Genomic DNA, 13,632 nt, shown 5'->3' with positions numbered 1-13,632 from the left:
GCCAACTTGAAAAGTATCCTATAAGGATGAAGTGGAAAGAGAGGTAAACTATCTCTCCAACCAACTACTGGCGGTAGGATGCGTTCTACACCCCACAAGACCCTATTTTTTTTTTCTGTGTATTACTAGCCTTCAAGAGGCCACAACCTCTTATGAAACAATCAGAATAACGAACAAACCTATATGTCATAGGATGTCAGTGTGCACAGTGTATACATGCACTGAACTGAGCTTCGGCTTATCTAACTGTGGAAAGCCTGGAACACTGACCTACAAACAGCTCGAATGTTTGACTTAGTGTCTTGGATAATGTCTTGTCCTGACATAGTATAAATCAATCTGTCAACTGGTTTGATAAGGCGACCAAACTTGGACTTGACCTGTGTGACTGTACTAGGATGTTCACACTGTGTAACAGAAGCTAGAGTGTCAGTACGCTGTGTGTCACTAGCATCATCTGTCTGATTTGTGTTACCAGAAACATCAGTACAATCATCAGCGCTAACCACAAATCTAGAATCAGAGTTAATGGACTGATCTACCATTTGTGACACAGCCCAATGAAAAGGGCTACCTGTAGGCGAAATCATTTTCCTGTTTTTTACATGTGCTTAAACTACAGATTGTAAGCTTTCAAATGATGCATCATACATTGAAATCGGAAACAAATTGAAGACGACATGAGTATTTGAAAGTTGCTACACCGGAAATCACTAAGCACAGAAAATCCCCATCAAAGATAATGAATCCCCATCAAACAACAAGAAACGAAGTCATTGTGTTATAGATTACACTTATTTAATGAACGTAAAACTGTTCAGAAAAATAACGAGTGGGTACTTCACATCTTCGAGTTGAATGTTAGCTAAAAAAACGAAAATTTGAAAAAAAAAAAGAAAACTTTAAAGACGAATTTGACGTCTTTCTCATTTCCGAGAGGTGTCCAGAAACACCAGGAGCAGTCACATTTGCTCCTCAGCCATCTGCTCGGGGACCCTCTGAGGGGCAAACGAGACTGAAGACACTACAGTGTTAGTAGCCTCTGTCCGTGAGTGGTCAGGGAATGGTAACTGGGTGACCCACTCCAGGGTTCTTCCCTTGGGATCCTTGGGCTCTGGAACAGTCAAGGGAACATCCCTCTCCCGAACAGCTCTTCCCCCATACTCCATGTCTTCAACCTCCCCTCCCTCACTCCCAGGACAGGAATCCACTCTCTCCGACTCGAACGCGGTTCCTCTACTCACTTCCCCAGGCAAGGAATCCTGTTCCACTTCCGACACGGACATGTCACTTGGCTCATTTGATGTATGAACAGCAGACAGGGATGAAACTGGGTCAGAGATCACACTCGTATCATACACCGGCAGAAAGTTCACCAACATCAATAGATTACGGTGGACTACCTTCTCTCGTCCAGTGACAGTGTCTTGTATCCTATATGTGTGAGTCTCAGAGTTCCTATCCACCACAGTGTATACAGTAGACTCCCAACGGTCAGCCACCTTTCTCTTTCCTCTCTCTCTCTTGTTTGCCAACAGCACACGGTCTCCGACGTCAATGGTGGGCCCTTTCACTCGTCTGTTGTAGAGCTCTGTGTGACGGTGCTGTTCTTTTATGACATGTTCCTGGGCTATGACCATAGCTTCTCTCAGATCCTTCGTGAGAGACATCACATACTTGTCGTAGCTGACCACAGCTGGATCATTCAGGACTGTCCGGAAGAGTATATCGACAGGGAGACGAGGAGTACGCCCAAACATCAGATAGAAAGGTGCATAGCCAGTTGACTCATGCGCTGTGCTATTGTACATGAACGTCAGAGTTTGCAAACGCCTCGGCCAGTTGATTTTTGCCTCTGGTTCAAGCGCTCGGATCATGTTACCGAGAGTTCTATTGAAACGTTCCACACTACCGTTACCCATCGGGTGATACGGGGTTGTGTGCGACTTTCTGACACCGGAGACTCTGAGCAGCTCACTCACTAGTTGACTCTCGAAGCTAGCTCCCTGGTCGCTGTGGATACGTTCTGGGAACCCAAAGACGCAGAAGAACTTGTCCCATAGAACTCTCGCCACCTGTTTGGCTGACTGATCTTTGCAGGGGAATGCCTGGGCCATTCTTGTAAAATGGTCAGTAACAACTAACACATCAACTGACTTGTTCCTTGAGTCCTCCGCTGACCAGAAATCAATGCAAACCAGCTGAAGTGGCCTGGTTGATGTGATACTCTGCAAAGGCGCCCTCGCAGCAGGTTCAACAGTCTTACTGACAATACACCGCTGGCAGTTACGGACGTAGTCTCTTACGTCTCTGTCGAGGTTGAGCCAGAAGAACCTCTGTCTGGCCAAGCCAAGACTCCTGAACTGACCTTGATGGCCGGCATGGTCATGAACACCTCTCAGAACTTCAACTTTCTTAGACTCAGGAACCACATACTGGCGGCGTTTTGACTTCACGACTTGATCCCTCGAGACTCTGTAGAGTATCCCATTGCTCACAACAAGTTTCTCCCAGTGCTTCAGGTACCTCATGACTGTGACTGATTCCTTATCTCTCTCTCTCCTGGAGGGTCTCCGATGTCTCTCCACATAGTACAAGACTCGAGAGAGAGTTCTGTCTCTGAGCTGTTCATCCCGGAGTTCCTTCTCACTGTAAGCAGGAAGTGAGTCCTGACCACCTGGGACTAACTGAGGCAAATGGTGCAAGACTGCTACAGCACGCGTTCTTGCTCCGACCTCCCACAGATCGTCATATGACTGTAGAACAACAGACACTTCATCCATCTCCATAGACTGAGCGTGGACATGCAGAGGTGATGGGACACTTTGAGCGTAACTCTCTGCCTGGCGTGGAGTGTCACCACTATCATTGGACGACCGGAAGGCGTCCTGTACAGAAGCACTCGACACATCCTGGACTTCGGAGAGGAGATTCTTGTAGGGCTCTTCAAGTAATCTGTGACTGACTCTCTGCTTGACGAAAGGCACACGACTCAAGGCATCAGCGACAACATTCTGTGGGCCTGGCACGTACTTGATGTCGAAGTTATAGCTCGCTAACTTAGCCACCCATCGTTGCTCGCAGCAGTCCAGCTTGGGCTTCGTCATGATATGAGTCAATGGATTATTGTCCGTCCAAACAGTGAAATCATGCCCCTTCAACCAATGGCTGAACTTGTCACAGACACTCCACTTCAAGGCTAGGAATTCCAACCGATGGGCTGGGTAATTTCTCTGAGACAGAGAGAGGGACTTGCTGGCGAATGCGATTGGCCTCGCTCGGTCTTCACCCTCTTGGATCTGCGACAGGACAGCACCGATGCCATCAAGGGACGCGTCCGTTGACAGCATGAAGGGACGGCTGAAATCAGGGTGAGCCAGGACAGCCGTCTCAACCAGCGCCGTTTTCAGCTTCTGGAAAGCCTGCTCCGTTTCGGGGGTCCAGTCAGTAACCTTCAACTTCCTGCTTTGTGACCTTTGTTTGGACTGTTTCACCTTCCCTTTTCTCTTCTGGCCCGTCAACAGAGAGAAGAGAGGCTTTGCAATAGCGGAGAAGCTAGGCACAAAGTGCTGGTAATAATTGATCATCCCCAAGAAAGATCTGATTCGTTTCTGTGAGGGGGTTACACCGTCCGCTTCCATCAGGTCAGCACTTGTCATCTTTGCGATGCTCTCAACTTTGCTGGGATCAGTCAACACACCGTTGTCATTAATTATGTGGCCGAGGAATTTGACGGATTTCCGGAGAAAAAAACACTTCTTGGGGGCCAATTTCAGGTTATGACCACGCAGTCTACTGAACACCATCTCCAAGCGTTCCAGAGCTGTCCTCTCATCAGGGGCGTACACCAATAAATCATCCAGATAAACCAGTAAGCTCAGATAGTTCTGGTCTCCGAAAATGCTAGTCATCATACGCATGAAGCTCCCAGGACTATTACAGAGGCCCTGCGGGAGGCGATTATACTCATACAAGCCCATAGGTGTTGTAAAGGCAGAGTACTTTCTGTCATCCTCGTGTAGTGGCATGTTATAAAACCCTGAGGTTAGATCCATAGTACTAAACAAGGAGTTACCTCCAAGTGCAGCTAAGCAGTCGGCCTGGTGAGGGAGAGGGTGAGCATCCTTCAGGGTCCTCTTGTTCAGCCAGCGAAAGTCTGTACAGATACGGAGATCTCCGTTCTTTTTCCATACAAGAACCAACGGAGATGCATATTCACTGGTTGACTTCCTGATTATATCTTTCTCCTCCATCTCACTCAGTACTTGGCGCAACTTCTGATACTGACTGGGGGGCACTCGTCTGAATGGGAGCCGGAATGGCCTGTGATCTGAGAGGTGAATGCGATGTATGAAGCCCTTTGCCTCTCCACAATCCAGGTGATGGCGTGAGAAGATGTCCTTGTAGCGCACAACCAGGTCAGCCATCTTGCTTCTACACTGTTCAGACACGTCACAGGAGTGTATGTCGAGCCCACTCAATCCCATGTACTTCAGTTCCTCATCAACAGTGCGGGCCGCATTTTCACTGGACGGGGTTACTTGACAGCAACTGAGTAGTGGGACCTCAGCAGGTCCGGTCTCATCCATGTCCTCGAGCGCAATGCAGGAGAAGACGTCGGCCAATTTAGCATTGCGTCTTACCAAGACGGGCCTGTCGGACGAGTTGATCAGCTTCAATGGAACCCATCCGTCTCCCCACAAAGGAGTAACAACTCTGGCCACCAGAACCCCTCTTGGAGCTGAGCGACACGATGTGGGCTCTGTCATCACAGCGCTACCAGGAGACACAATAGTGGACTTGGGTAGCTTGCCCCACATCAGGTACTCCCGACCAGGCTCAAGACACACGGCTGAGTTGCACCTGACTGTGCCTATCTTGTCAGGTATGACGTCACCTCGCCAACGGTTCAGACCAGCGAGCATCGAGAGAAACTGTTCAGATTCTGGATCGCCAGCAGGACAGGGCGTAGACACAGCCTTCCAGTAGCCATCACATTGCTTATACTGCCGGAGGATATATTTAATAACATTGGTGCCTAGTATCAACTCATCATGCTGGCCTTCAACTACCAGAGTGGGAACCATAATCCTACAGCCATACACCTCCATTTCCACGTTGAAAGCTGACTCAGGCTTGACACGGCGACCACCACAGCCAACAAGCACCACATTTGAACTGAACTGGTTATGTTCTGTAGCAACTCCAACCTCTCTAAGCTTTCCCTCTGCCGTCTTACTCATTGTACAAGCCATAGACCCACTGTCTAGCATAGCATTCAGAGTCACTGTATTACCAACTGTCACAGGTGTGTAGAAAAGGCTGTCACTACCACTAATTGTATGCGTATTCTGATAAACAATATCTTCAGAGTTATCACTTGAGCTTTTGAGAGCTATATACACTGTCTCAGCACTAGATTCGTCCTCACAATGGGAGTTTACTTGGCGACCTATACTTTCTCCCTCTGAATACAGGCCACCTAGTTTCCCTGAGGCTGAGGTGCTCGGGACGACCTGGTGGAACACTCAACTTTTGTGTGACCTGGGGCTAAACAGACAAAGCACAGCCTCTCTGACATGCAGTGTGAGATGGTAGTGTGTCTACTGTCATCACAGACTCGGCAGGCCTTCTCACGGGCGCCACCCTGGTATCTTCCGCCACGAGGAGCACTGTCACGCTGCTGCACTTTCCCCATCATCTGCTCCAGCCTCTCCATAATGCGAGCAAGAATCCTGTCTTCAGATTGCTGAGTGTTCTGGGCCACAGCAGTCGCGGAGGAGTGGCACGGAAGCTGGCCTAAAGCATGGTCCTGGGAAGGAATGAGGGTAGAAGGCGGACACTGTGTGTGGTACACTGGACTATGGGCAGGAGCAGGGGGGTACTGGGTGGAACACTGCTCAGACACAGACTGAATCGAAGGCTCTGGATGAGACTGCACAGTGTGGAGGGCGGTGGCATGGCTCTTCAATGGCACAGAACTACCGGTCCTGCCAGAGGCTCTCAGCTCTCTCTGGTAATTATCAATCTTCAACTGTATGTCTCGTGAGCTCCACTCCTCAATAGCCTTGCATTCCAGAATACGGGATAGTCCAGAGTCCGGGCAATGCCTGACAAACATCCGTGCTACCTCTTCACCTATGTTCTCCATCCTCCTACCTTGTCTGCGAAGGCCCTCACCAGCTACATCAGCTGCTTTGTTGATCCTCAACCAGTAGTCTACAGGGTTCTCATTGGGTCTGGGTAGAGTGGCATAGAAATCTGACAACGGGAGGCATGATGACACATCACTGAAGTACTTGAGAAGGATATCATAGATGAGATCAGGGTTCTGCTTCACATCAAGTGTCTGATCGCTACGCAAACCAACCCTCACGACATCCTTTGCCTTACCCATCAGCCTTGCCAGTATCTCCTCAGCCTGTTCATGCATTGGACATTTCTGCTTTCTCAGATAAGCTTTAGACATGTCAATCCAGTCCTGGACTGAACACTTATCAGAACTATCACCTCGGAACATTGGTGGTTCCCTGTCTGATTTTACATTCACAGTAACGCGCGGGACCTCCTGTCTAACAACATTAGGATCAGTTACAGGATCTGGAGGCGATGTGCAGTTGAGGTGTGCACTGCTCATACTACTTGAGTGAACTACACCAGCTGAAATTAACTTGGTTACAATGGACTCGCCAATCTGAGCACCTAGCTGACCCATCATGTCTGAAAGGTGATGAAGAGCTTCAGTGTCATTAACACTGGGTGTGGATGTGGGAGGAGCCTCCCCTGTAAACTGTCCGACAGCAGCACAACCTGGGTCCTGACCTGACCCTGTGCCTCTACCACTGTCAGTAAACAACTGGGAACACCCCACCTCCCTACTATTGACAGCACTGTCAATGTCAATGTCAATGTCACTGTCAATGTCTATGACAGCACTGTCTGCTCTGCTCTGACATGCCCCCCATGCACCCCTCCCCATAGGCAACACTGGACTGGCAAAAATCTCATCATTAAAACCTGGCCTCTGAGCCATAGTGGTACAGACTTGCGTTGTGTAATATTACTGAATGAAAAAAAAAAATAATAATAATAATGTTTAAAAAAAATATAAAGTTACAGCAGGACATAAAAACCAAAACAATCAAAGCACTTTTTAAACTGATATAATCACAGACCTCAGACTGAATGACCATTTACTATAATACTCTGACCACACTTGATCTATCACACTAAGACCTGGCATCCACGCAGCATCCACGGAGATCGGCGTTCAGCTGATCTTGAGATCGACGTGTCACGGCACCAGTGTAACGATGGTCAAACAGGCAATCTTCTTTCATTCAATTCTTTTATTTGACCTGCAGAGAAGACATATAAAACACAATTCTTCTCTGTTCTGCAACTCTTGTGAATCCATGAAGATGGCGGCCATGTTCTAGTACCACCGTAAGTACGGCAACAAGAGAAGGACAAAAGAACGCGCAGACCTGCAGTACACCCAAACTCCAATGGGGGGCTCCAACAACAACCAGGGCTGCTCAAGCACGGCGAAACTCATCTACATTCACCACAACTAAACATACATTCCCAACTCTGTTACATAAGCAGAATTGTAGTAATCCATTTTTTTTAAAAGTACAAAAGAGATATATAATGACAAATGTCAGTCAAAAGATGTTTATTTTTTCACAATGCTTGCTTTTATCTTTTACAAGTTTGAGAACCACTGGCCTCTGGTTACCGAGGACGATGACAGCACTTGTTGATTGTGATGTCATATGCATGTATGTATATATTTAAAAACAGCAGCTATTAACCAAACAGTGTTATAAACAGCAGCACCCACAAACCCACAAACAGTGTTGTATCAGACAGAGAACCATATCAGACAGAGAACCATATGACAGAAGATGGACATTCAACCATATTTATCCAACGTTTTTTTGAGATCTTTCATAGGAACTGGAGCTCAAAACCAGGCACAAGGACAAAGTGGCTTTCTGAAAAGTCCTATAATCCGTGCTGCTTGTGAGTACATTTCTTGAAGGTCCACTATATATATATATATATATATATATATATATATATATAATATATATATATAGAGTGGCGGCTGGTGCTAAACATTTTTGGTGGGGCATTTTTTATGAATGCTGATACAGAATATCAGCCGCATTTTGTGAATAAACAATGTTTATTTTTAAAAAACAACAACTAGGAAGTGAAGGTGGGGGCGGCGCCCCAGCGCCCTCTATCGGCCAGCCGCCACATATATACTGTATGTCTTGCCACATAAAGCTCCTCAGCATTTACTGATTAATTCAGTTTATATTAATTAATTGTATTTGTATTTCACACTCTAGCCTTCCAGCCTGCCTCCAGCCGAGGACAAAATGATGACTCCTTCATGGATTGGACTTCGGGACCACAGTTACATACTGTCTCTACAGTCTCTGCTGCTGGTGAGTACATTTCTTAACACTAGAGCAGTCGTGCCTTTTTTACCTACTATAAGATCCGCCTCGGGGGTCAAATGACCATAGTCTTTACAATGGAAAGCTGCTATTGACACACAATGACCACTAGTTGGCCGTCTTTTAAATTAGCCTGCCTCCTACACAGAAACACTGCAAAATAGCTTGATACTAGCTTATCCTGATGTGATTTTTGAAAATGTAAAGATACTGGGTGGTAGAACGCACATATCTAGGAAAGGTCATGAACGGAGGGTCCTGAAATTTGATGGAGTGCAAAGATATAAAACATTTTTTACTCACGGCGTCAAATGACCCCACCCATGGCCCATATATATCGTTTATTTAAAGTAATTGTATTTGTATTTCCCACTCTAGCCTCCCAGCCTGCCTCCAGCCGAGGACAACATGATGACTCCTTCATGGATTGGACTGCGGGACCACAGTTACATACTGTCTCTACAGTCTCTGCTGCTGGCCAGCACAGTCGCAAAAGGACCAGGAAGTCCTGTTACATCAACCCCAAGAGGAGAAGGATGTGGATGGGGTGTCCGATGGATATTGGGTGACCAACTGATATCCCAGAATAAGGCCCTGGGTGATGAGCTCCAGGATGGCCAAAGACCAAACATTTGTATTTGTTATTTTTTATGATGTTATCTTCACCTACATTTTTGAATAAACCTTTTACTAATTAATTAAGTTTCTCCTGATTTGAATACTTTGACTTCAATCTTGACGGTTCAACATGATCATAACATGTTAAATGTCACTTGGCTAAGAAGAATCTGAATGTGTCTTTAAAAGTCATGAAGGCTAAGAGTTCCCCATCCCCATTATCTGCAGACAGCATCACGAGAGCCTTCAGAACTGTCAAGTTACATTCGTGAAAGCATGTAACATGTAACTACATCTACTACATAATGCTATCCTGAAAGTACACACAGACTGAAAGCATTGGATCGGTGTGTGTGTGTGTGTGTGTGTGTGTGTGTGTGTGTGTGTGTGTGTGTGTGTCTGTGTGTGTGTGTGTGTGTGTGTCAAGTAAACAAACAGAGCCTAGATTTGAGTGGATGACTTCACTCCTCTGTTGCAGCAAACTCTGCAGGGAAAATGGAGGAGAGGAGAGGGGGAGAGGAGAGGAGAGGAGAGGAGAGGGGAAGAGGAGAGGAGAGGGGGAGAGGAGAGGAGAGGAGAGGAGAGGGGAAGAGGAGAGGAGAGGAGAGGAGAGGAGAGGGGAGGGGAAGAGGAGAGGAGAGGAGAGGAGAGGAGAGGGGAAGAGGAGAGGAGAGGAGAGGAGAGGAGAGGAGAGGAGAGGAGAGGAGAAGAGTGGAGAGGAGAGAAGAGGAGAGGAGAGAAGGAGAGGAGATGGGGAGAGGAGAAGAGAGGAGTGGAGAGGAGGGAAAAGGAGAGGGTGGAGGAGGGGAGGAGAGGAGAGGAGAGAAGAGGAGAGGTGAGAAGGAGAAGACTGGGGAAGAGGAGAGGAGAGGAGTGGAGAGGAGGGAAGAGGAGAGGAGAGGAGAGGAAACTCTCCCCCTCCCTCTCCCTCCCTCTCTCCCTCCCTCCCTCTCTCTCTCTGTGGGCAGTATAGCCTGTAAGCGCCATGTGTTCTCAGTGCTGCTGTGTGTGTGTGTGTGTGTGTGTGTGTGTGTGTGAATGTGAACCTGCAGGTGTGTGTCTGTGTCTGTGTGTTAGTGTGACTGTAGTAGACAGCAGCTAGTAAGAGCCAGCATGGTGAGAGAAGGGGGGGGGTTGGTAAAAGGGGTAGAGAGAGAGAGGAAGGGCAGAGAGAGGGGGGGGGGGAATTGTGAGAGTGAGAGATAACGAATAGAGAGAGAGAGAGAGAGAGAGAGAGAGAGAGAGAGAGAGAGAGAGAGAGAGAGAGAGAGAGAGAGAGAGAGAGAGAGAGAGAGAGAGGGCCGAGGTGGACACACTTCCACAGCTTTGTTTGGACAATAAAGTTGTATTCCATGCTATTTGTTTGGACAATAAAGTTGTATTCCATGCTATTTGTTTGGACAATAAAGATGTATTCCATGCTATTTGTTTGGACAATAAAGTTGTATTCCATGCTAGTCTATTCTTTCACTATGCTAGTGATAGCGGTTAGCCAAACCCAGTGTGTGTGTTAGTGTCAGGGTATGTATTCCTCCATGTGGAGCAGCAGTGTTGACCTGTCAGAGCTAGTGTCTGAAGAGTCTGGTGACCAATCACAGTCAGTGGTGAGGTCCTTCTGGAACGTAGCACTGTTTGATTGACCTCTGACCCGGTGGGGCTGCTGAGGTGAATGCTAATCAGAGAGGGCTAATGCAGGAGGGGAACAAGGAGGCTAATGTCTACATACTGTATGTGTCCTGATGATGATCTCTGCCTGCTTCTATCTGTCAACATAGCAGGTGTGTGTCTGTGTCTGTGTGTGTGCTTTATATTTGGAAGCCTTGGAAGTGTCCACAGACTAGTGGTCAGGGGTTTGCAGACAGCAGACAGCCTAAAGTGAAGGCCCTGGCAAAATTCTGCTCAATATCTGCAATAATTGGCAGCCGGCATATATGGAGGAGAAGGTGTTACCTGTACCCTTAGACTCAGACTGAAACACATTGAGCAACCGAGTATCCTATGCTGATGCAACTACTAATGTTTGTGTTCAATAATGTTATTGTAAAATGTGAACGCAAATAAAGATACTAAAATGTGTGTGTGTGTGTGTGTGTGTGTGTGCGTGTGTATGTGTCTGTGTCTGTGTGCTAAGAGGTGAGGGGGGGGGGGGGGGGGTAGGGAAAGGGGGTGGAAAGAGAGAAGGGCAGAGAGAGAGATAACAAAGAGAGGGTTAGGGAGAGAGAGAGAGAAAGGAGGGAGACAGAGAGAGAGAGGGAGATAGAGAGAGAGAGGGGTGGGTGTCTAGGTGATTGTAGCAGCTATCATCTCATCAGAGTACAGTACTGTACAGGAGTCTCCCCCCTACTTTGTGGTTATGTCATACCTCTGGGTCTACCTTTAAACAGTGCCACGTCTGAGTAACAGCTGTCATGCTCCCATGGCCTTAAACAACCACAAGTTTGAAGGTCTCAGCATGAAATAATCTATCAGTGTTCTGACACGTCACTCTTAGTCGTTGGCTGAGCCCTGAAATGTTCCATTGAGGACCCCTTGTCAAAGTTACCACTACCATAGCCACTAATCATTGCTAGCTAGCTAGCCAGCTACAATAGCAAGCAACAAGAATCAAGTGTGTGAGGCGTGGCCGCTATCTGTCAATCAAAGAAACAAGACGTAGTCATGACACAGTCAGTGGTGAGGTCCTTCTGGAACGTAGCATTGACCTCTGACCCCGTGGTGCTGCTGAGGTGAATGCTAATCAGAGAGGGCTAATGCAGGAGGGTAACAAGGAGGCTAATGTCTACATACTGTATGTGTCCTGATGATGATCTCTGCCTGCTTCTATCTGTCAACATAGCAGGAGTGTGTCTGTGTCTGTGTCTGTGTGCTAGTGTGTGCGTGTAGTAGACAGTAGCTAGTAAGAGCCAGCATAGTGTGAGGAGGGGGGGGGGAGTAGGGAAAGGGGGTGGAAAGAGAGAGGAAGGGCAGAGAGAGAGAGAGAGATAACAATGAGAGAGGGTGAGGGAGAGAGAGAGAGAGAGAGAGAGAGAGAGAGAGAGAGAGGTGGATAGCCAAAGGATGACCTCTGTGTGTGTGTGTGTGTGTGTGTGTGTGTGTGTGTGTGTGTGTGTTAGTGTGACTGTAGTAACCAGCATGGTGAGAGGAGGGGGGGGGGGAGTAGGGGAAGGGGGTGGAGAGAGAGAGAGAGAGAGAGAGAGAGAGAGAGAGAGAGAGAGAGAGAGAGAGAGAGAGAGAGAGAGAGAGGGAGGGCAGAGAGAGAAAGGAGGAGGAGAGAGAGAGAGGGGGGGAAGTGGAGGGAGAGAAAGAACAATGGGGGGGAGAGAAAGAGAAAGGAGGGAGAGAGAGAGGGAGGGGGGGAAATGGAGAGAGAGATAAGGCATAGAGAGAGAGGGAGGGGGGGAAATGGAGAGAGAGAGATAATGCATAGAGAGAGAGGGAGATAGAGAGATAGAGAGAGAGAGGGGTGGGTGTCTCGGTGATTGTAGCAGCTATCATCTCATCAGAGTACAGTACTGTACAGGAGTCTCCCCCCTACTTTGTGGTGATGTCATACCTCTGAGTCTACCTTTAAACAGCGCCACGTCTGAGTAGAAGCTGTCATGACCCCATGGCCTTAAACAACCCCAAGTTTCAAGGGACTCAGTGTTCTGACACATCAAGCATTCTCATTGGCTGTGCCCGGCAATGTCCCCTTGAGGACACCTGTTAAAGTTCCCATGTATTGGTTCAACAGGACCAGACTCTGTATAAAGAAGGTGGCTCAGCCCAGTAGGCTACGTTAGTTCTGAAGAGACGTGGTTTCAGAATGAGGGGTTGTGTAGGTCTGCTGGTGTTACTGTTCTCTCTGTCTGGGTCAAGGGCTCAGGGAGAGGGTGGAGGGGTCAGAGAGAATGACGTCCCTCAACTGGGTCACGGGGAAGATGGAGAGAGCAGTCTGACCACTACGTCTGACCTCTGGGCTGTGGTCGAGGACCTGAGGGACATGGTCCACAAACTGGGAATCATGGTGGTGGAACAGAGAGTGGAGCTGACGTATATGGGGACCAGACTGAGCATCAGCGATAGCCAGGTGGACGACCTGAAGAGAGAGAGTGCAGGTCGGTGTTGCAGTGTGTCTGTCTGTGTGTAGGTCGATCTGTGTGTGTGTGTGTGTGTGTGTGTGTGTGTGTGTGTGTGTGTGTGTGTGTGTAGGGATACATTAATCACTGACATCCTTCATGTATGATTGTCATTCTGTTTCAGCTCAAGCAGAAGAACTGTCAGTGATGGGGACCAGAGTGACAGAACTGCAGAGACAGAATGCAGGTATGTTCTTACACTATTGCAATGTGTGTGTTTGTGTGTGTGTGTGTGTGTGTGTTTGTTTGTACAAGTGCATGAATTACTTCAATGCTCAGCGTAGGAATGTAATTCTGTTTCCTTTAATTCCAGTTCAAGCAGCGGAACTGTCAGTGATGGAGGCCAGAGTGACAGCCAGCAAGGGTCAGGTGACTGAACTGAAGAGAGAGAATGCACTCACATGCTTAGTGTATGATTGTAA

General features: G+C 47.8%; 1 protein-coding gene across 1 annotated transcript in view; it reads right to left on the bottom strand.

Annotated features, from left to right (window-relative positions):
• LOC308154447 (myb-related protein A-like) overlaps window positions 1–13,076 on the bottom strand; it is a gene marked incomplete at both ends in the record, with an annotated part of 34,953 nt that extends 21,877 nt beyond the window's left edge. The window contains one exon of the mRNA XM_080527607.1: window positions 13,045–13,076. Coding sequence (XP_080383733.1) covers window positions 13,045–13,076 — 32 coding nt within the window. The remainder of the gene's footprint in view (window positions 1–13,044) is intronic.
• Between the last annotated feature and the right edge of the window lie 556 nt (window positions 13,077–13,632).

Source organism: Nansenia antarctica (genome assembly GCF_963989245.1).
Source record: "Nansenia antarctica genome assembly, chromosome: 3".
Classification (NCBI taxonomy): Eukaryota; Metazoa; Chordata; class Actinopteri; order Argentiniformes; family Microstomatidae; genus Nansenia; species Nansenia antarctica.
Note: the sequence above shows the minus strand (reverse complement) of the source record. Positions and strands in the feature narration are given on the sequence as shown.